The 21450-nt window shown below is 43.1% G+C and overlaps 1 protein-coding gene across 4 annotated transcripts in view; it reads left to right on the plus strand.

Moving 5' to 3' along the window:
* The window catches only part of TMEM184B (transmembrane protein 184B), a 164099-nt gene that overhangs the window by 109019 nt on the left and 33630 nt on the right, over positions 1–21450 (plus strand). For all 4 annotated transcript variants that reach the window (XM_040359528.1, XM_040359531.1, XM_040359530.1 and 1 more), the window contains 2 exons: positions 5613–5703; positions 9894–9969. In XM_040359528.1, the coding sequence (XP_040215462.1) occupies positions 5613–5703; positions 9894–9969 (167 nt within the window). The remainder of the gene's footprint in view (positions 1–5612; positions 5704–9893; positions 9970–21450) is intronic.

The following is a 21450-nucleotide window of genomic DNA, read 5'->3' on the forward strand; positions in this document are numbered from 1 at the left end:
GGACTCAACAATGGTGTGAGGCTGCTGAGACGGTATTGCGTGGTTGCAAGAGTCTTGATGAGTGTGGGGCTGCTGAGACGGTATTGTGTTTGCAAGGGTCTGAACTATGGTGTGAGGCTGCTGAGACGGTATTCCGTGGTTGCAAGGGCCTTGATGAGTGTGGGGCTGCTGAGACGGTATTGCGTTTGCAAGGGTCTGAACTATGGTGTAAGGCTGCTGAGACGGTATTGTGTGGTTGCAAGGGTCTTGATGAGTGTAGGGCTGCTGAGACGGTATTGCGTTTGCATGGGTCTCAACAATGGTGTGAGGCTACTGAGATGGTATTGTGTGGTTGCAAGAGTCTTGACGAGTGTAGGGCTGCTGAGACGGTATTGCGTTTGCAAGGATCTCAACAATGGTGTGAGGCTGCTGAGACGATTTTGCATGGCTGCAATGATCTCAACAGGTGTCAGGTTGCTGGGCTGAGATTGTGTGGTGACAATACATTTTTTTTTTCTGCTTTTTTTTTTTTTTTTTTTTTTTGCGTTTTGTAAGGGTCATGTGTTGCAAGGGTCTTAACAAGGGTGTCAGGCTGCTGAGACAATTTTGTGTGCTTGCATGAGTCTCCATGAGTGTGGGGCTGCTGACACGGTATTGCGTTTGCAAGGGTCTCAACAATGGTGTCATCAGGCTGCGGAGACAAATTTTGCGTGCTTGCAAGAGTCTCCATGAGTGTGGGGCTGCTGAGACGGTATTGCGTTTGCAAGGGTGTCAGGCTGCTGAGACAATTTTCTGTGCTTGCAAGAGTCTCCATGAGTGTGGGGCTGCTGAGACTGTATTGCGTTTGCAAGGGTCTCAACAAGGGTGTCAGGCTGCGAAGACGAATTTTGCGTCATTGCAACGGTCTCAACAGGTGTCAGGTTGCGGGGCTGTGATTGTGTGGTGGCAATTTTTATTTTTCTGCACTTTTATATTTCTTTTTGCGTTTTTTTTTATTTTATTTTTTTGCGTTTTTTTTTTTTTTTTTTTTTTTTGTAAGGGTCATGTGTTGCAAGGGTCTTAACAAGGGTGTCGGCTGCTGAGACGATTTAGTGTGGTTGCAAGAGTCTCGATGAGTGTGGGGCTGCTAAGACGGTATTGCGTTTGCAAGGGTCTTAACAAGGGTGTCAGGCTGTGGAGACGAATTTTGCATCGTTGCAACGGTCTCAACAGGTGTCAGGTTGCTGGGCTGAGATTACGTGGTGGCAATATTTTTTTTTTTTTCGTTTTTTTTTTTTTTCGTTTTATATATTTTTTTCTTTTTTGCGTTTTTTTTTTTTTTTTCGCATTTTGTAATGGTCATGTGTTGCAAGGGTCTCAGCAAGGGTATCAGACTGCTGAGATGATTTGCATGGTTGCAAGGTCTCAATCAATAAGAATTGGGTTACTGAGAAAGGATAAAAACACCTGGTTTGTTTGTACCTTAAGCAAGCAGTATAAGGTAGAAGGACAACGCCTGTTTGAATCGTAGGTTCCATAGGGGCCACTAATGAACGATATGGGAGACAACGAATGGTAGCAAATTGATAGAACATAAAGAATGTAATAACAAATCTTACTTGCGACAGTGGGCCATGCGAGTGAGTTTGCGGCGGACTGTGGCTGGAGTGAAACATGTCGGGAACGTGTATCGTGATGCCGTGCATGGGGCAAAACAACGAGGTTTGGTGTAGAAAATAGAACACGAGAAGTGCGTATCAATGCTTTGTAAGCTCCACTGCGGGAACCAAACATATGGTACAGGTGACACCATGAGTGGCCACGAATTTGACATGACAAACAAGCTAACGAATCCTACCTGGGACAGTAAAGTGCGACTGGGTTTGCTTTGGACTGGAGTGGATGTGCAACACATCCCAAGAGTGTGGTGTGGCGCCATGCATGACGCACAGGCAATAACTTTGGTAAATAAATGAGAGAGAAGAGCCGTGTACAAGCAATTCGTAAGTTCGGGAACTAAAACACACGACATGGGGGAAACAATGAATGGCAACGGTAGAAAGTATGCAATGTATCTGATACAAAATGGTTGTAAAATGCATGAAATGAATCCGGTACGAATTGATAGTAAGGAGTATTGAACGAATCTGATACGAATTGGTTGTAGAGTGTATGCTACCCCTTGCTTTGAAACCGAACACCTACCAACCACCCATCCCCCCAGGCTAATCAAGTGCAGAGAAGGCACCATGTGAGTCCAATTACCACCTCAATCTGCCAGAGAACCCATACAAACACATGTCAATCTCCAAATGGATTTACAAATGAATCATATGTTTGGCAGAAGGAAGTTGCAAATGTATTATGCCTGAGCCGAATGATGTTGGAACATAAGCAAAAGTAACTCAGGCAGATTTTTTCCCAAAAGGAATGCAGGATAGGAAGCATAACGAATTGAAAGATTGCACAAGATACGAAAAGGTTTGAATCCTACCTGCGATAGTAAGCGGGAACCGCCGGCGAAGACCATGAAGGGAGAAGCCGCAAAGCGCTTGCGATGTCGAATGCGATTGAATGCGCAGACTCACGGACATGAGGTGAGCTGGGAAGAGTCGGCCCAGTGACGTGTAGTACTGCACACTGAACCGACAAAGAGCATGTGTGAGTGGGCTGCTTAAATACCCTCCGGGCTCCTCCCATAAACTCAGGCCACCATACTGGCCTTCTTATATATATATATATATATATATATATATATATATATATATATATTAAAGACAAAAATAATAAGCCAATATAACAGTCCTTCCAGTTGTAAATTTTCTTCACTGGAAATATATAATTATATAAATATAAATATAAATATATAATTTCTTTTTCCCTGCCTTTTCTCTATATTATATCCAAGTAGGGGGTAGGGGAAAAAATGCAAAGCACAAAAACTTTTAACCGGGAAAATTCACCTTGAAAACCAGATACTAGCGGTTACCGATAGTCTCCTCCACCTTATATACCGCACTTACTTCCACCTGGCAGCCGAGGGCCGTGTAAGCCCGTGTATCTTTATTATTTTTTTTGTATAACAATAAGGTGTATATATATTTTCTTGGAAAGGCAAATTCCCAATTGTCCTTACAATATAGTTTTACCACTGCTTATTAAGGCATTTGTGAGAAAGCATGAAAGGGCATAAGTTTATTATTCATCTTACCCCTCCAATATGGCAGTCTTTCACGCCTGTCTCCTTAATTTCTTTACACAGTGAGCCACTTGGAAGTAAATTGCAACTCTTCCACTCCTGTTCCTGCCGAAAAAAAAGGGAAAAGAAAAGCTGCTGCCGAACCCCTTTACTTCAGGGAGAGCAATATACACCTTCCAGGCATCATCCGTCGGGCAGTCCCAGTCCCAATAGCCCGCAGTGGCTCGCAGTGGCTCCCAGCCACTCCCAAAGAAGCCCAGCAGCTCTCGGCTGCCTCTGATCATTTTTCGGCAGCCCTCGGCTTCCTCCGGTGGTTTTCGGCAGCCCACAACAGTCCTTAGAGGCTCTTGACGGCTTCTCAGCAGCCCTCGCCACTCTCGGCATCATTCGGCTGTTCTCGATGGCTTCCGGCAGTCCTCGGCTGTTCTCTGTGTCCTTCGGCGGCTTTTGGCTTCCTTCGACGCTCTCACTCCTGCAACCTTCGGCGCCTCCCACACGCCGCTGGGGACCAGTCACGAGGCACACAAAGCAGTTGTCCAGCAATCCGCTACCTCTGCCTCCGGACCCAGCTATCAGGACACATCTGCTCAGCCCAAGTCACACCTGTATACAGATACGCTTAGTAACCGCTACACATTCCGAGGGGACACCAAGTTCGATTACAGCTCCATAGGGGAAGAAATCCCACGGTAAGCCCAATATCGAGACATAAACTTAGGGAGAGATCTGCTCTCTATTTCACCTGGGGGAGAGAATGGAGCTTACTGCCGCCCTCAGTCCTATGGCGCCATGTTATAGCTCCTCCCACCTCCACCCAATTGCAGAGGTCTTAAAACCGTCTCCAGAGATGTTTAATCGGGTTCAAGTCTGGGCTCTGGTTGGGTCACTCAAGGACATTCAGAGTTGTCCTGTAGCCACTCCTTTGTTATCTTGGCTGCGTGCTTGGGGTCGATGAACCTTTTCCCCAGTCTGAGGTCCAGAGCACTCTGGAGCAGGTTCTTATCAAGGATGTCTCTGTACATTGTTGCATTCATCTTTCCCTTGATCCTGACTAGTCTCCCAGTTCCTGCCACTGACAAACCTCCCCACAACATGATGCTGCCACAACCATGGTTCACTGTAGGAATGGTATTGGCCAGGTGATGAGTGGTGCCTGGTTTCCTCCAGTCATGACGCTTGCCATTCAGGCCAAAGAGTTAAATCTTTGTTTCATCAGACTATTGAATTTAGTTTCTCATGGTCTGAGAGTCCTCCAGGTGCCTTTTGGCAAACTCCAGGCAGGTTGTCATGTGCCTTTTTACTGACTGTCCACTCTATCATACAGGCCTGATTGGTGGAGTGCTGCAGAGATGGTTGTTCTTCTGGAAGGTTCTCCTCTCTCCACAGAGAAACGCTGGAGCTCTGTCAGAGTAACCATCGGGTTCTTGGTCACCTCCCTGACTAAGACCCTTCTCCCCAATCACTCAGTTTGGCTGGGTGGCCCGCTTTAGGAAGAGTCCTGGTGGTTCCAAACTGCTTCCATTTATGGATGATGGACGCCACTGTGCTCATTGGGACCTTAAGCCTAGGTTTACATTAGAGCGATTTGGCATGTCAAATCACATGACAATGGCACTGTCCGAATCAGTGCGACGCTGCATTTGCGGTGACACACTGATTCCCAAAAGTAGTTTCTGTGCTACTTTTGGCGACTTCGGGAGGGGGGGGGGGGTTCCATAGACATTTGTGCAGCAACCAGCACAGGTGTCTCTGAAAACGCTGTCTGAACCTAGACCCAATGCTGCAGAATTTTTTCTGTACCCTTCCGCATATCTGTGTCTCGATACAATACTGTCTAAGGGCTATAGGCAATTCCTTGGACTTCCCTGGTTGGTTTGTGCTCTGACATGCACTATTAACTGTGGGAACTTTTATATAGACAGGTGTGTGCCTTTCCAAATCACGTCCAATCAACTGAATTTACCACAAGTGGACTCGAATGAAGTTGTAGAAACATTTCAACTATGATCAGTGGAAACGGCATGCACCTGAGCTCAATTTTTTGAGTGTCACAGCAAAGGCTGTGAATACTTATGTACATGTGATTTTATAAATTTGCAAAGATTTCAAAACAAACTTCTTTCACGCTGTTATGGGGTATTGTTTGCAGAGTTTTGAGGACAATAATGAATTTAATCCATTTTGGAATAAGGCTGTAACATAAGAAAATGTGGAAAAAGTGAAGCGCTGTGAATACTTTCCAGATGCCCTGTAACTTGGCTGAGGTTTCTTGTTATTTTAGAAAGTTAGACATGTGATCTTGTCGTCTTTGTAATCTCAGAGCTATAAATTGGTGGACCACTGTCATCTGCAGTGCTGCGTAGTGGCTATATGCATATATTTATATATTGGAAAATATACCTTCTTTATTTGGTAAATTAACACAAGCTTTTTTTTTTGTTTTGTTTTTTTGTAGCTTTTGTTATATACAACTTCCTAAGCCTTTGCTATGAATATCTTGGTGGAGAAAGCAATATCATGACTGAAATTCGAGGGAAAACAATTGAGTAAGTATTTCTTAACTTTCCTACATTTTTACCCCCTTCCTGCCCAGGCCAATTTTCAGCTTTCAGCGCTGCCACACTTTGAATGACAGTTACGAGGTAATGCAACATATGAAATTTTTATCATTTCACACAAATGGAGCTTTATTTTTGGTGGTATTTAATAACAACGTTTTTTTTTTTTTTTTTTTTTTTGCTAAACAAACAAAGACCAGAAATTTTGAAGGGAATTATTTTTTTTTATTTTTTTTTTTAAATTTTCATAGTTTGTCATAAAATTTTGCAAAGAGGTCATTTTTCTCCTTCACTGATGGGCGCTGATTAGGCGGCACTGAGAGGCATCGGTAGCCAGCACTGATGGGACTGCACTGTTTATCAGTGTTTTGATTATCGGTGCCGGGTTGTAAATGTAAAAAAAAAAAATCCCTAAATAGCTTCCTTTACCTTAGTGCAGTCCTCCTTCACTTACCTCATCGTTTGATTTTTTTTTTTTTTTCTTTTAAAGGTCCTTTATTTCTTCTGAGAAATCCTCACTTCCTTCTTTCTGTAACGACACACAGTAATGTGAGTTCTCCCTGGTGTGGAATAAAGCCTCTTGAGGGGGGCGATCAGGAGTGTCAGGACACTCTCTACTTTGCAGATAGAGAAAGGAGGCGTCCTGACACTCCTGCTCGCCCCCTCCCCCCTCAAGATGCTTTCTCCACACCAGAGAGAAAGCTTTGCATTACTGTGTGGAGTTAGACAGAAGAACAGGAAGTGAGTTTTTTCCAGACGAAATAATGACCTTTAAAAGCAAAATCGAAGGATGAGGTAAGTGAAGGAGTACTGCACTAAGGTAAAGGAAGCTATTTAGGGAACAAAAAAATGTACTCTTACAACCTCTTTAACACAAGCCAGTTATCGGCTCTCCTCTTCTTTCCTCCGGCTTGTATTTACATCCGTGTTCAGCTGTCATTGGACACAGTTGAGCATGTGGTAAAAGGCCACTGTTATTGTCCCTTTACCCCGATCTTTGATCAGTTGAGTCTGAAATCCATAGGACACGGCGATCAAAGCGCACTGCACAATCACAGAAGCCCATGGACTCCTGGCAGAGTAAGTCGTATATGTAGCCATATTTCTGCTATAGCGCTGGCTGAAACTGGTTAATTTGAATAGGAAGCAGACTGTTACTGAAACTTTTGGTCTGAGACATATGAGCGGGTCCCTTACCGACAGTTGGTGAGAAAAATGGTCAGCCCCCTTACTTACACTGGAGACCATAACATGGAGGACTTCAAAAGCTGAAACACTTCTGTTAAAGTGAACTTGTACTTAGAGGTTCCTCAGTCTGAAAAAAAGTATTAAAGCGGAGCTTCTACTAAAATATTAAAAGTCAGCAGCTACAAATACTGCAGCTGCTGACTTTTAATAATCGGACACTCATCTGTCCCAGAGTCCAGCGATGCAGGGAAAGGAAACCCAGCTCGTCTCCCCCTCCACTCCGCCAGCATCACTACTGTGGGTGCTCGGCTGTGGCTTCACTTTTGATGATGAGCCTTTTGGACTTTCATAAAACCTAAAGCAGCCAGTGCTGCTCACAAACAGACATTTGTTATTTGGACTTTTAATAGCGGTATTGTATGATGGTATAATTTATTTACTGCAGGGCTCGACAAATCCCGGTCGCCATGGCGACTAGAAATAGCGTCCTGGCGACTTGGCTTGGAAGGTGGGCATAAAATCTGCCGCTCGCGGCCTTTTTGCAGGATCGCTGCGGGCAGGATCTTTTAGGTGAGGCTGCGGCTTCGGCCCTTAGGCCCCCACCTCCCCTGCTGCTCGATCGCGGGGGGCCCGTGATGTCCGGTAATTGAGGCTGCGGCTTTGCCGCCTTGTGAAGTCTATTGTGAAAAAACTATTTTCACTGCCATCTTCTTCCCTCTGATTAGAACCCCCAAACATTATATATATTTTTTATCCTAACACCCTAGAGAATAAAATGGTGATCGTTGTAATACTTTCTGTCATGCCATATTTGCGCAGCAGTCTTGCAAGCGCACTTTTTTGGGGAAAAAATTACACTTTTTTAAATTAAAAAATAAGACAACAGTAAAGTTATCCCCATTTTTTTTTTTTTTTATTATGAAAGATAATGTTACGCTGAGTAAATTCATACCCAACATGTCACGCTTCAAAATTGCGTCCGCTTGTGGAATGTTGACAAACTTTTACCCTTAAAAATCTTCATAGGCGACGTTTAAAAAAAAATCTACAGGTTGCATGTTTTGAGTTACAGAGAAGGTCTAGGGCTAGAATTATTGCTCTCGCTCTACCAATTGCAGCGATACCTCACATGTGTGGTTTGAACACCGTTTACATATGCGGGCACTGCTCTCGTATGTGTTCGCTTCTGCGCGCAAGCTCGGCGCGACGGGGTGCGTTTTCTGGCTCCTAACTTTTTTAGCTGGCTCCTAGATTCCAAGCAAATTTGTCAAACCCTGATTTACTGCATATATCTCCTGAATGAGTCCACTGCACATTTTTTGCTGCTATAGATACATTTATATGATTATAGGACAGCACTGTGAATATAGAAGAGATGGAAAATTGTGAGTGAGCCCCACTCCCTTGTCTAAGAAGCAACCCCACACATGAATGGTCTCAGGATGCTTTGCTGTTGACGTGACACAGGACTGATGGTGGTGCTCACCTTTCCTTCTCCGTACAAGGTTTTTCCGGATGGCCCAAACAATCAGCAGGCCAATACCTGTACCTTTTTGCAGAATATCAGTCTGTCTGTGATATTTTTCCTGGAAAGAAGTGGCTTCTTTGCTGCCCTTCTTGACACCAAGCCATCCTCCAAAAGTCTTCACCTCACTGTGCGTGCAGATGCACTCACACCTGCCTGCTGCCATGCCTAAGCAAGCTGTGCACTGGTGGTGCCCCAATCCTGCAGCTGAATCAACTGTAGGTGACAGTCCTGGCACTTGCTGGACTTTCTTGGGCGCCCTGAAGCCTTCTTCACAAATGCAGTGGAAATGTTTTTTTATGGGATCAAGTTAAATTTCATGGCAAAGAGGGACTTTGCAATTAATTACAATTCATCTGATCCCTCTTCATAACATTCTTGAGTATATGCAAATTGCCGTCATAAAAATTAAGGCAGCAGACTTTCTGAAAATCAATATTTGTCTCATTCTCAAAACGTTTGGCCAAGGCTTTACAAATACTGTAGCTGCTGGCTACTAATAAAGACACTTACCGTTCCATGGCTGTCCTCACCTGGGCCGATTCTTTGCCAGTCTTCTGGTCCCTGGCAAGGTTACTATGGGAAGCCATCTTCACAGATGGAGCGGGTATCTGTCAAACCAAAGTAGGTACAGTGAGGGAAAAACTAGTTTCAAATGATCACGGTGAGGAATTGGCCCAGAACTACATGGGAGAATCTTGTCAATGATCTTAAGGCAGCTGGGACCATAGTCACCAAGAAAACGATTGGTAACGCACTACGCCATGAAGAACTGAAATCCTGCAGCACCTGCAAGGTCCCCCTGCTCAAAGCGCAGGCCTGTCTGAAGTTTGCTAATGAACATCTGAATGATTCAGAGAACTGGGTGAGTGTTGTGGTCAGATGAAACCAAAATCGAGCTTGTTGGCATCGGCTCAACTTGCCATGTTTTGGAATAGGAAGAATGCTGCCTATGACCCCAAAAAAAACATCCCCACCGCCAAACATGGAGGTGGAAACACTATGCTTTGGGAGTGTTTTACTGCTAAGGGGACAGGACAAGTTCACTGCATCAAAGAGACAATGGACGGGGCCATTTACCGTCAAATCTTGGGTGAGAACCTCCTTCCCTCAGCCAGTACACTTTATTTTATAGAAAAGTGATCTCGGGTTTAAATATGCTGAGAGGAATATGCATGCTGCCATTGTTGATTACCTGGCTGTCATAGTAATACAGTTGCTTCTATAGTTTGTCAGTGACCCAGAAAGTCTGCAAATCTAAACTTATGACTTCACTTAAAGCTCATGCTTTCTTTGGGTTGGTGACTCATTAATGAAATCTCCCAGGAAGCAACTATTTTCAGAAAGTCAAGAATAATGTCCCTGATTTTTCTCTCAGAGCAGATTTTTTTTGATGTCCTGTTTAAAATGAAGTTATATGGTAATGATGTACATTCTAACTGTATTTCTTTCCTTGCATCACCAGATCCAGCTGCATGTATGGTACATGCTGCCTGTGGGGAAAGACTTATTCCATAGGCTTCTTGCGGTTCTGTAAACAGGTACGTAGCTGCAGGACACCATAGTTTAGCTCGGTTTAACTTAAATTTTTTACACTTAATACATCATGAACTACTGTTGCTGGGTTAATTTTAGCATGTCTATACAGTCCCTTGAAAGTTTCCACATTTTGTCATGTTACAACCAAAACCGTAAATGTATTTTATTTGGATTTTATATGATAGACCAACACAAAGTGGCACATATTTGTGAAGTGGAAGGAAAATAAGTGGTTTTCCAATTACATTTTTTATTTTTATTTTTTACAAATAAATATCTGAAAAGTGTGGCGTGCATTTGTATTCAGCCGCCTTTACTCTGATACCCCTAACTAAAATCGAGTGGAAGCAATTGCCTTCAGACGTTGCCTATTGGTAAATAGTCAACCTGTGTGTAATTTTAATATTTTGTATAAATACAGCTGTTCTGTGAAGCCCTCAGGGGTTTGTTAAAGAACCTTAAGTGAACATTCGTGAACAAACCGCATCACGAAGGCCAAGGAACACACCAGACAGGTCAGGGATAAAGTTGTGAAGAAGTTTAAAGCGGGGTTAGTTTATAAAAAAAAAAAAAAAAATATCCCAAGCTTTGAACATCTCACAGAGCACTGTTTAACCACTTGACCACTGGGCACTTAAACCCCCTTCCTAGCCAGATCAATTTTCAGCTTTCGGTGCTCTCACAATTTGAATGGCAATTACTCAGTCATACAACACTGTACCCATATGAAATTTTTGTCCTTTTTTTTTCTTTTTTTTTTCACACAAATGGAGCTTTCTTTTGGTGGTATTTAATCACCATTGGGTTTTTTATTTTTTGCGCTATAAAAGAAAGAAAAAAAAAAAGTTCTTGTTTCTGTTATAAAATTTTGAAAATTTGTATTTTTCTTCATAAATTTTGGCCAAAATTAATACTGCTACATATCTTTGGTAAAGAGAAGTACAAATCGGTGGATATTGGTCTTTGTGAACGTTGCAGTCAACAAGCTATGGTGCCAATATCTGAAAATTGTTCACACCCGAAGTACTGACGGCCTAACAAGCCAGAAAAGTACAAATACCCCTCAAATCCCTTTTTGAAAAGAAGACATTCCAAGGTATTTAGAAAAGGGCATGGTGAGTTTTTTGAAGTTGTCTTTTTTTCCCCACAACTCTTTGCAAAATCAAGATTTTTTTTTTTCTTTTTCTTTTTCACAAAATGTTCATATTAGCAGGTTATTTCTCACACACAGCATATGCATACCACAAATTACACCCCAAAACACATTCTGCTATTACTCCTGAGTATGGCGATACCACATGTGTGAGACTTTTACACAGAGTGGTCGCATACAGAGGCCCACCATGCAGGGAGCACCATCAGGTGTTCTGGAGCACCCAAGCCAATTCTGAAATTTCTCTCCTACATGTAAAAATCATCATTTATTTGCTTGAAAATTACATAGAACCCCAAAACATTATATATGCTTTTTTAAGCAAAGACCCTAGAGAATACAATGGCGGTCATTACAACTTTTTATCTCGCACGGTATTTGCACAGCAATTTTTCTAACGCATTTAAAAAAAAAACAGTTTTGTGCTTAAAGTTAGCCCAATGTTTTTGCATAATGTGAAAGATGAAGTTACGCCGAGTAAATAGATACCTAGCATGTCACCCTTCAAAATTGCACACGCTCGTGGAATGGTGCCAAACTTCACTACTTAAATTTTTTTTTTTTTTACTGGTTACATGTTTTGAGTTAGAGCCATCCAAGACGCCTAATAATTACGCCAAAACTGGATGGTATCCGGGCCTCGTGGGAGCCGAGGTGTTGCCTGTAATGTTTCTTTGGAGGACTAGGCTCTAGGGTCCAGCACTTTCGCTAGAATATGCGCAAAAGTCCTGGCAGAGTCTTTTACAAGGCCCAGGGAAGAGGCCTCCTTTATGTAGGAACCCATATCCTTGAACGTTGTTTTGTTACAACATACCTGCCATGATGGGTAAAGATTGGTTCTGTCTGGTCTTCGGCAGACCTGCGGCGGGGACAAAGTAAGCCTGGGAAAGGTCCTAAGCAAGTATCTTAAGGACTTTCCTTTTTGAGTGGGATGTCTTGTCTGTATCCACCACTAGAGGTAGTAAAGAGTTGAGTTTCTCACTCACCATGCTCCAAGAATTGTCAGCTCCTCCTCGGACGGCACACTTCTACCGCTGCAAGCTCTGCTATGGGTAAGCTTCTCTATGTGGTTGGATTTAGGCACTAATGGACACCTACTTGGCATAAAACTGTGTAATTAGTTGCATACTTTATGTAGATTGCTAAGCTAGCACAGTAAGTATATGAATTGTTTGTACCACTGCTTTGGCATTGGACTATGTCTCCCTGTAAGACAGGTTCAGGGGCAGGAAAGCATGATACCATCCTCCCCTGAGAGACTTAAGGCAGCCGCACAGGTTAAGCCTTCGTACCTTTCAGACATTGCAGCCTCCCCCAAACATTGCAGCCACTCTGCATATGTCATGTTGGACGCTTCTTTGCATTTGTTGGTCCATAAGAGAGGTTAGCCGCTATAGATCCGTGTCCTCACAACGAGCAGAAAGCTCTGAAACCTCAAACGAGAGGATTAAAGTCCTGAGGATGAGAGTTCCCTGTCAGAGGACAAGGGAACAGGTGCAATTTGACGAGGTGGAGGCATTTGAAGGCTCACAAGCTATTAAGTTTCAGCTTCAATCTTTTACAGAGATTCTTGCTCTTCTTTAAAAAAAAAAAAAAGTTGCTTGTACCTTCCCAATCCCTGACTGCAACAGGTTTATACCTGCTGGTTGGGCACCTGCATAAGCTGTTTTCTCCTCCTAAAAATGGGGTGTACAATTGCTGGTGCACATTGTTGCTAAAAAGCTAAATCGCATGTTTGTGGAGAATCTTCTTTTACCAGACCACATGTTTACATGTTTTTGTGTTGATGAATGACAGGTTTTGCCTAAAAACGCATAAAGATGCTTGGGGGGAAAAAGGAAAGAAACTGCTCTAAGATACCGTAAACCAAAAGAGTAAAAGAAAGGAAAGGAAACCTATGGTCCAATACTGGCCTATTCACTCTGAGAGCTGTGATAAACAAGTAAACAATAAATACAAGAGAAGAACATGAGAAAGATATAAATCGCGCTAACTCTGAACATAAAAAACTATTGAAAGCACCAAACACTGGCATTTAGAAATCACTGTTTGGTGCTTTCAATAGTTTTTTATGTTCAGAGCTAGCGCGATTTATATATTTCTCACGCATAAAGATGCTTGTTTGCATATGGATGCAGGGTCGCACAAAGTTGCTTGGTCTCGCAAAGTCCTTGGTTACCCATGAGTATTTAATCGCACAAAGATGCATGTGGGGTAAAAACATGAACATTTTTATGATTAATCACATAAAGAGACATGTTTGTTTGCTGGTATGGATATATATATGCTTTTACATAGTCTCATGAGGATGCTTGGTCACATTTAAGTGCTTAGTCACATAAAGATGTTTGACCGCATAAACATGGTTGGTTGCGCAAGAGTCCTTGAGGTTCAAGGATACTCGATCACACAGAGGCTTGCTTTCACAAAGATGCCTAAAAGTCACATAAAATCGATTGACTGCATAAAGATGCTGGATCACACAGGGGGTGTTTGATCACACAAGAGTGCTTGGTCACACAAGGGTTCTTATCCGCACAGTAGTGCTTAAAATGCATAAGATGCATGATCGCCTAAAGTTACATGTTCCCCTTGATTTTGCATGATTTCATAATGGGGCCTTGGTTCTTGGTTACCCAAGGTTACTTAATCGCACAGAGGCTTGTTACAGAGATGCCTAAAATCGCTTTAAGATGCTTGATGGCATAAGAATTGCTGAATCGCGCAAGGGTGCCTAATCACTCAGGAGTCATTGGTCTCACAAGGATGCTTGTCCGCACGATAATGCTTAAGATGCATTAAATGTTGATCACATCAAGATGCTGAATCACATATAAGTTGCATGATCGCCTAGGTTTTTGCATGGTTGCATAATAAGGCATGATCATTTAGGGATTCCTTAATTGTACAAGATTCCTTATGTTCGCATAAGAATATATGTCTGCATGGATACATGTTGGGTGGTGATGCATAAAGTACATTCGTAAACGTATGCTTGCAAGATATATATATATATACACACACACACAATATCACTTATGCTGTGTGTGTGTGTGGAAATCTCGGAAACGAAACCGAAATAAAAGTCAGGCCGAAACCGAAAATTACTTTTTTTCTTTTTTCCCCCTATTTCAATTGTTTTTTTAAATAATTTGTATGTATTACATGAGACATTTTAATTGGCTTCATTGTTTCAAAATAACCAGAATTGAAAAGCTCCAAGTCAATATAATAAAATAACCAAACTTTTATTTAAAAATTGGACACAAATACATAGTATATTAATATATAAAACTTATTGTTGAAAAACGGCAACAACAAATCCAGTAATAAAATCAAACAGCAGCTCTAGACTTTAGCTGTGCCGATCCCCCCACTCCCTCCCTCATTTTCAATGTGGCCATCTATTGATCTATACCTGCACTGTACCGGAGAATTTCTGCCACTCGCACAGAAGGTCAGTCTGAGTGGGGTCTGGGCAGAGTCACAGCAGGTGGTGGGGGCTTCAGATTGGTGGGCACTGGGCAGTGTTTGGAGTTTGTACTGTGGGCGGCAGGGGAGGGCTGGCAGCCTTAGGCCTCGGGGGCAAGTCGAGTCAGGTAGCCCATTGAACCACCGAATCGCCTCCCCATTCATGCCCACTTGGTTTTCCAATGCAGCCTCACCAGTGCCCATCCAATGCAGCCTCACCAGTACCCATTCAATGCAGCCTCACCAGTGCCCTCATTGCAGCCTCACCTGTGCCCATCATTGCCGCCTCTATGCCCATCATTGCCGCCTTACCGTACCCTCATTGCCGCCTCACTATGCCCTTTTGCCATCTTTCTGTGTCCTCATTGCAGCCTCACCATCATTGTAAATTGCCATAATCACACTTGCTTTGCCAGTCAGTGCGTGGAGTACGCATCTCCCGCAGCTCTCACAGAGCTGTCTGAAATTTTCGGCCACGTTGTGATGGAAGTCCCGCCCTCCTCCTTGACCAGCTTGTGTGATAGACGCAGTGTTCCGTCTATCACACGAGCTGCTCTAGGAGGGCGGGACCTTTTTCATGGTGTGGCCGAATATTTCACAGTCCAGCCAGCCCCCAGGCTGAGCCAGTCACGGGATGCGTCCCCTGTCATGCCCTGCCTCTGCCTGCCTCAGACGCCTGGCAGTTGTAGTTTGCTGCAGTTCCACCCATCGCCACCAGGAACGGTGCAGCAGTGCAGAACACAACTCCCACAATGCAGCAGCCAGCCAATCGGCGGCCGACTTTTACGATCTAAAGGAAAAAATATAGCAGACAGGCAGTGCAGACGACGGGCAAGACACCGACGAGGGGCATCCAAACTGTAAGTATTTTTTTTTTTTGCAGGAATCTTCCTTCAAATTCGGGGGTGCTCGCTATACGCCGGGGCGCGTTATAGCCCGATAAATACGGTGTGTATATATAATATTACACACTTTTTATGTTTTTTTGTTTTAAATCATATTTTGTACAAGTTCATGCTTCCATGAAGGTACGCTTCCATTGAAGCATTTGTCTACAACACTTGCCACTTACACATATGGGGAACCATTTGTGTTTGTTTACATGGAACTGCAGGAGGTTGTCTGCACCCCTTCCGGTTGATGGTCTCACTCTGTGGGTTAGCCACTGTGCCCGGGTTTATAAGGTGCTAGGGCCTGCCTCTAGCAGGACTAAAGGCCCAGGGTATAGCAGTAATGGCATACCAAGGCAATCTGCTGCTGATAGATCAGTCAGTAGCATGGCTGGACCCAAGTGTCTCCAGCATCATCAAGTATCTGGAACTCCTGGGTCAGGATCCCAGTCTAATGGTACATTCGTACATTCGATAAATAACTTGGAGGGTTTTGGGCACAGCCCAAAAGAGGAGAGTTTTTTTTTTTTTTTTTTTCTTCAGACAGAGTCCGCATTATAAGAAAGCTGGTCTATGTGGTCAAGGCAAGGAAGAGTTCCTTACATTCACCTTTTGCTTAAGGTACTAGGGATCGTGGCTTCATTAAAGAGTCCTTATGCTCAGCTTCATTCTAGGCTACTAGATCCTAGCCTGGCATTATCCAAAGGGTCTGATCCCACGGATGCGATGGAGTCTCAGTTGGTGGTTCCTAACCAAAAAGTTTGTCAGAAAAGAAGATCCTTCATGCCAGTTACCTGAGAGGTAGTGGCTATGAAGGCTGGCCTCTAGGGATGGAGACCAGTCCTGGAAGAGACCACTGCCCAGGAGATTCTTGCCGTCAAGGGTCGAAACCTTTGGCTGGCACGTCTGACTTAATCACCTGAGCGTTTAGGTTGCAGATTTGTTCTGTCAGAGTACAATCCGATAATGCCACACCACTGGTTGACTTCATTTACCAAGGAGATACTAGAAGTCACGCAGCCAGAAGGAAGTTAAGCCATGTTCTGGCTTGGGCAGAGGGGTTTTGTGCCTTGCTTATTGTTGGTCTTCATTTCATGGAATGGAGAATTGGCAGGCGGTTCTCGGGAATCGTCAACATATGTTCCCGGGTGTATGGCCTCTACTCCCTGATCTTCTTTCTGATTAAAGGCTGGAGAAAAGGTACCCCGGGCAAAAGATTCATGGGCGTACAGGTTCAACAAGAAGTTTAACAGCCTTATGTCTAGGACAAAAGGATCCGCTCGCACATGGGACAAAATGTATTGTAACCCCGTGGGACCAGTTGTCACTGGTTTATGCGTTCTCCTCCCCAGCGCCGCGACTACCACGGCCTCTAGGCTACATCAGGGGGGAATGGCTTAATAGCCCCGGCATGACTCAGATGACCTTACTGTGCTGGGATCACAAGAGTGGTAGTAGAGGAACCAGGGTCCCTTGCATCTTGCCTAGATCTACCCTGCGAGGGCCCGTATTCCATCCTATCTTGTAAACATGGGAATTAATGGTTTTACTTGGTGTAGCCCACATTCTTGAAGATCGCGACTTTCAGAATCAGGGGCGACTACCCTGAATCATACAGGAGAGCGGGCCTCCAGGACCATGTATTGTAGGATCTGAAAGGCCCATATTCCTGGTGTGAAACCAAGGGATGGTATCCTCGAAGTATGTCATAGAATTCCTACACCAGGGAAGGGATGGAGCTAGCCTTAAGTTTCATCAAGAATTGAGCCTTGACCTCATCAGTGTTTCAAGGTCGCTCGCTTTACACTCTTTTAATCCAGGCTTTTCTACAAGGGGTAACGCGTATAAGTCCGCCAATTAGTTGGTTTTTGTGCCCGGGGGATTGGAGTCTGGTTTGTCGGCTTGCAGCGACAGCGCCTTGGGCCGATGCACCATATTTTCCCTTCAGCCTCCTTCAAAAGAGTTGGTTTTCTTGGTTGCGGTAGCCTCCACTAGAGAATTTCAGTATTGGCAACTTTCTTTGTATAGAGCCATACTTATTAGGGTGATTGTTGAAACCTCACCCAGCCTTTGTTTCCAAAGAATCAATTTTTTTCTTTTAATCAAAACACTTCTTGCCGCCTCCCTTTTTCCAGAAACTTGGTTTACGGAAGGAAAATTATTATTTTTCTCTAAATGGAGATAACAATTGAGGGCGATCTGAACGTTTCAGATACAAGAAACTGATGTTTTGTTTATGCTGCTAGAAGACCCTAGAAAAGGGTAGGCCTCTTTCTAACCAGCTATTAAAATGATTGCTCTCTCGTTATATTGAGAGCAGTCAAGGCCGATCTGAAGCGGTTGCTCAGATACAGTAGACCGATGTTTCTTTTGCGTTACCAGGAGGCCCCGGAAAGGGCAGGCAGCGTCTAAACCAACTGTTTTGATGTTGATTCATCGGGCTATTATTCAGGCTTGTGGTTGAAAGAGGGTTCCCCCTGTTCCTTTTTAGAATGCACTCTACCAGAACAATAAGCATTTCTTGCATGGTGCATTACCAAGCCTTTATGACTCCAATTTTCTAGGCCGCAACTTGGTCGTCGATACTTGCGTTCACTAATATTTATCGGGTGAATGTAACACGGTTAGAGGATGACGTTGTTGTTTTTTTGCGCAATGAATGACTTGTATAGCGCAACGCATGCAAACTGAATCGCCTCTGGGCGCTTTTTCCAGCCAGTATCTGCTTGATTGGTGCGGTCATTTTTACCCCGTAGGATCATGACACACTAGGGACACAGTCATATACACATTTACATATATACTGGGCCAATTTGGACGAGATCCAATTTACCTACCAGCATGTCTTTTGGAGCAGTGTGCCGCAGGCAGAAGTATGGATCCTCACGTCTGATGGCAGTCTGCGTTATTTGTGTCTCCCTCCCCTCAAGTTGAGCATTGCTCTGGGACGTCCCATTATGTAATGATTAAACCTCTGTGTCCTGTGATGTACGATAAAGAAAATAGGATTTTTATTACAGATTAGAAAAATGGATATTACCGCGCTTATCAAAGGAGGGGAAGAAAGAAAAGGGGGGGGGGGGGGGAAATGGAAGTGAGGAGAAGTGGAGGTACAGCTGCGGCACTGAAAGGTGTATCAAACCATAAGCAATTGATAATGGGGAGGGTAGTGCTGCGCTAATCAGTGGTGAATGGATAGGTGAATAAGCAGGTGGGGGAAGGGAATGAAAATTTGTATAAATGAAATGAGGAGCAATATAGCCCAAATGGCATCAGCATAAAAATAAATATAAAATGATCAGTGAACAATAACAGTACTGGTGCAAATCATATGACTCCACAGGTTCCTCTTAATGTGATGAAATACACTATAAATAAAGTGATAAGTGGTGCAAAAAATTCCCAAGTAACTGTGCTAGGTGACACTCCTATACTGGTGATAAACAATCCATCAACAGGGCTTGAAAAATATCAGCAAAAAATAAATATAAATAAAATTTCAAAAGTCCAAGAAGCAAAAGTGCAAGTGTGGGTCCGCAATATGAAGTGGAAGGGGAATGGGTATCCAGTGATCCTTTTAGGGTAAGTAAGGATGTCCCCTTACCTTACTGCTGTAAGGTAACCGCATATAGATCCAACCACATTAGATGGTTCTCTCGATGGGCTCTGATCCAACAACGGCAGGTCCTCCTTGGAGTTCTCGTCCCAGATTGGTCAGTTTCTCGCCCCAAAGAAATAAAGCATCGATGGTGTGATACCGTTTTAAAATTTTAATTCTCAGAGATAATAGACAGGGGTACTCGCATAATCTAAAATACAATTGAGCATGTAAAAAGAGGGGCAATCTGTCGCCAACGTCACCTCCGATACCTCTCAGTGGACTCATGCGCATTCGTCACTATCATGTGACTTCCTGAGGAAGTGCTGTTACCTTACAGCAGTAAGGTAAGGGGACATCCTTACTTACCCTAAAAGGATCACTGGATACCCATTCCCCTTCCACTTCATATTGCGGACCCACACTTGCACTTTTGCTTCTTGGACTTTTGAAATTTTATTTATATTTATTTTTTGCTGATATTTTTCAAGCCCTGTTGATGGATTGTTTATCACCAGTATAGGAGTGTCACCTAGCACAGTTACTTGGGAATTTTTTGCACCACTTATCACTTTATTTATAGTGTATTTCATCACATTAAGAGGAACCTGTGGAGTCATATGATTTGCACCAGTACTGTTATTGTTCACTGATCATTTTATATTTATTTTTATGCTGATGCCATTTGGGCTATATTGCTCCTCATTTCATTTATACAAATTTTCATTCCCTTCCCCCACCTGCTTATTCACCTATCCATTCACCACTGATTAGCGCAGCACTACCCTCCCCATTATTTATTACAGATTACCTGTAAAATCCTTTTCTTGGAGTATATCACGGGACATTGGGGATATTGGGACACTTATTGCTTTGCTACAAAAACTGAGGAGCTCCCAGTATGGAAGGGGTTATATAGGGAGGAAACTTCCTGTCCTGATTATACCAGTGTCCAGCACCTGATGGTGGATATAACCCATTATGTAATGATTTAACCTCTGTGTTCAGTGATGTAGTCCAAGAAAAGGATTTTACAGGTAATCTGTAATAAAAAAAACTATCTTTTTTTTTCCTCCGTCTAAAAACATATAAAATGTTATAATTTTTAATACAAGCTGCCTTGTGTTGTGCCGATAAAGTCCACCTTTTTTGTGTAAATACAGTATATTGTGTAAATACAGTATATTGTATGTGGCACTGTGGAGGTCCACCTAAATCTATTAACTCTTATTTACACTGGCAGTGTCAACCCTGCATTTATATTTGTGTTTGAATGGTCCCATTGAACAATCATTGCCTGCATTTATGTTTTAGAAATGTCTTTTTAAAGTAAGCATTTAAGTTCTGCGTTTAGAGAAAATCGTTTTTGCACTAAGCTACAAGTGCTTTTTTTTTTTTAATTTTGGGATTAAACTGATCTCAAAAATATGGTTTTAACCACACAGAAACCAGTGTAAAGTTTGAGCAGTACGATGCAGATAATTTTTTTTTTATTTCTATTTGTATGGAAACTTTGCTTTATTACGATTCTTCTTGAATAATTTAATACATTGAGCAGACCTTTTCATGCTGCGGACATTAAGAAATAATAGTTGTTTTGCAGTGCGAGTACCTTGGGTAATTTAGTCTATTGTATTTTTCGCTCCATAAGACGCACCTAGGTTTTAGAGGAGAAAAACTAGAAAAAAACCTATTCTAAACCTAATGGTGTACTAAAATATTTTCCAGTGAAATGCAGCCTGACCAGTGCCATGAAATGCAGGGTGACACGCAGACTGACCTCATGTTATCTCATCTGCCTGACAGAAGACAGAGCAGGCCGAGTGGCCGATTGTCTGTCTCAGGCACAGTGTCATGCCCAGTCAGGAGATCGCTTGGCGCCCGCGGGGGGGTATGGATGTCTGTCCCCACGCTCTCCTGCCTCTCTTCCGATGGTGATGGCAGGAAACATTGCTGTTAGAGGCAGGGGCGGAGCCTGTCGTATATTCGCACCATAAGACGCAGAGACATTTTCCCCCATATTTCTGGGGGGGGGGGGGAGTGCGTATTATGGTGCGGAAAATGCGGTACTTGAACCACTTCAATACCATGCACTTTCACACCTTCCTGCCCAAGCCAATTTTCAGTTTTCAGCGTTGTCACTTTTAAATGACAATTGCTACACTGTACCCAAACTAAATTTTTATAATTTTGTTCCCACAAATAGAGCTTTCTTTTAGTGGTATTTGATTACCTCTGCGGTTTTTCTTTTTTGCTAAACGAATAATAAAAAAAAAATTGAAAAAAGTTTTTCTTTGTTTCTGCTATAAAATTTTGTAAAAAACCAAGTTTCCTCCTTCACTGATGGGCACTGATAAGCTGCACCGATAAG

The sequence above is a fragment of the Rana temporaria genome, chromosome 7 (genome assembly GCF_905171775.1).
Source record: "Rana temporaria chromosome 7, aRanTem1.1, whole genome shotgun sequence".
NCBI classification, from domain to species: domain Eukaryota; kingdom Metazoa; phylum Chordata; class Amphibia; order Anura; family Ranidae; genus Rana; species Rana temporaria.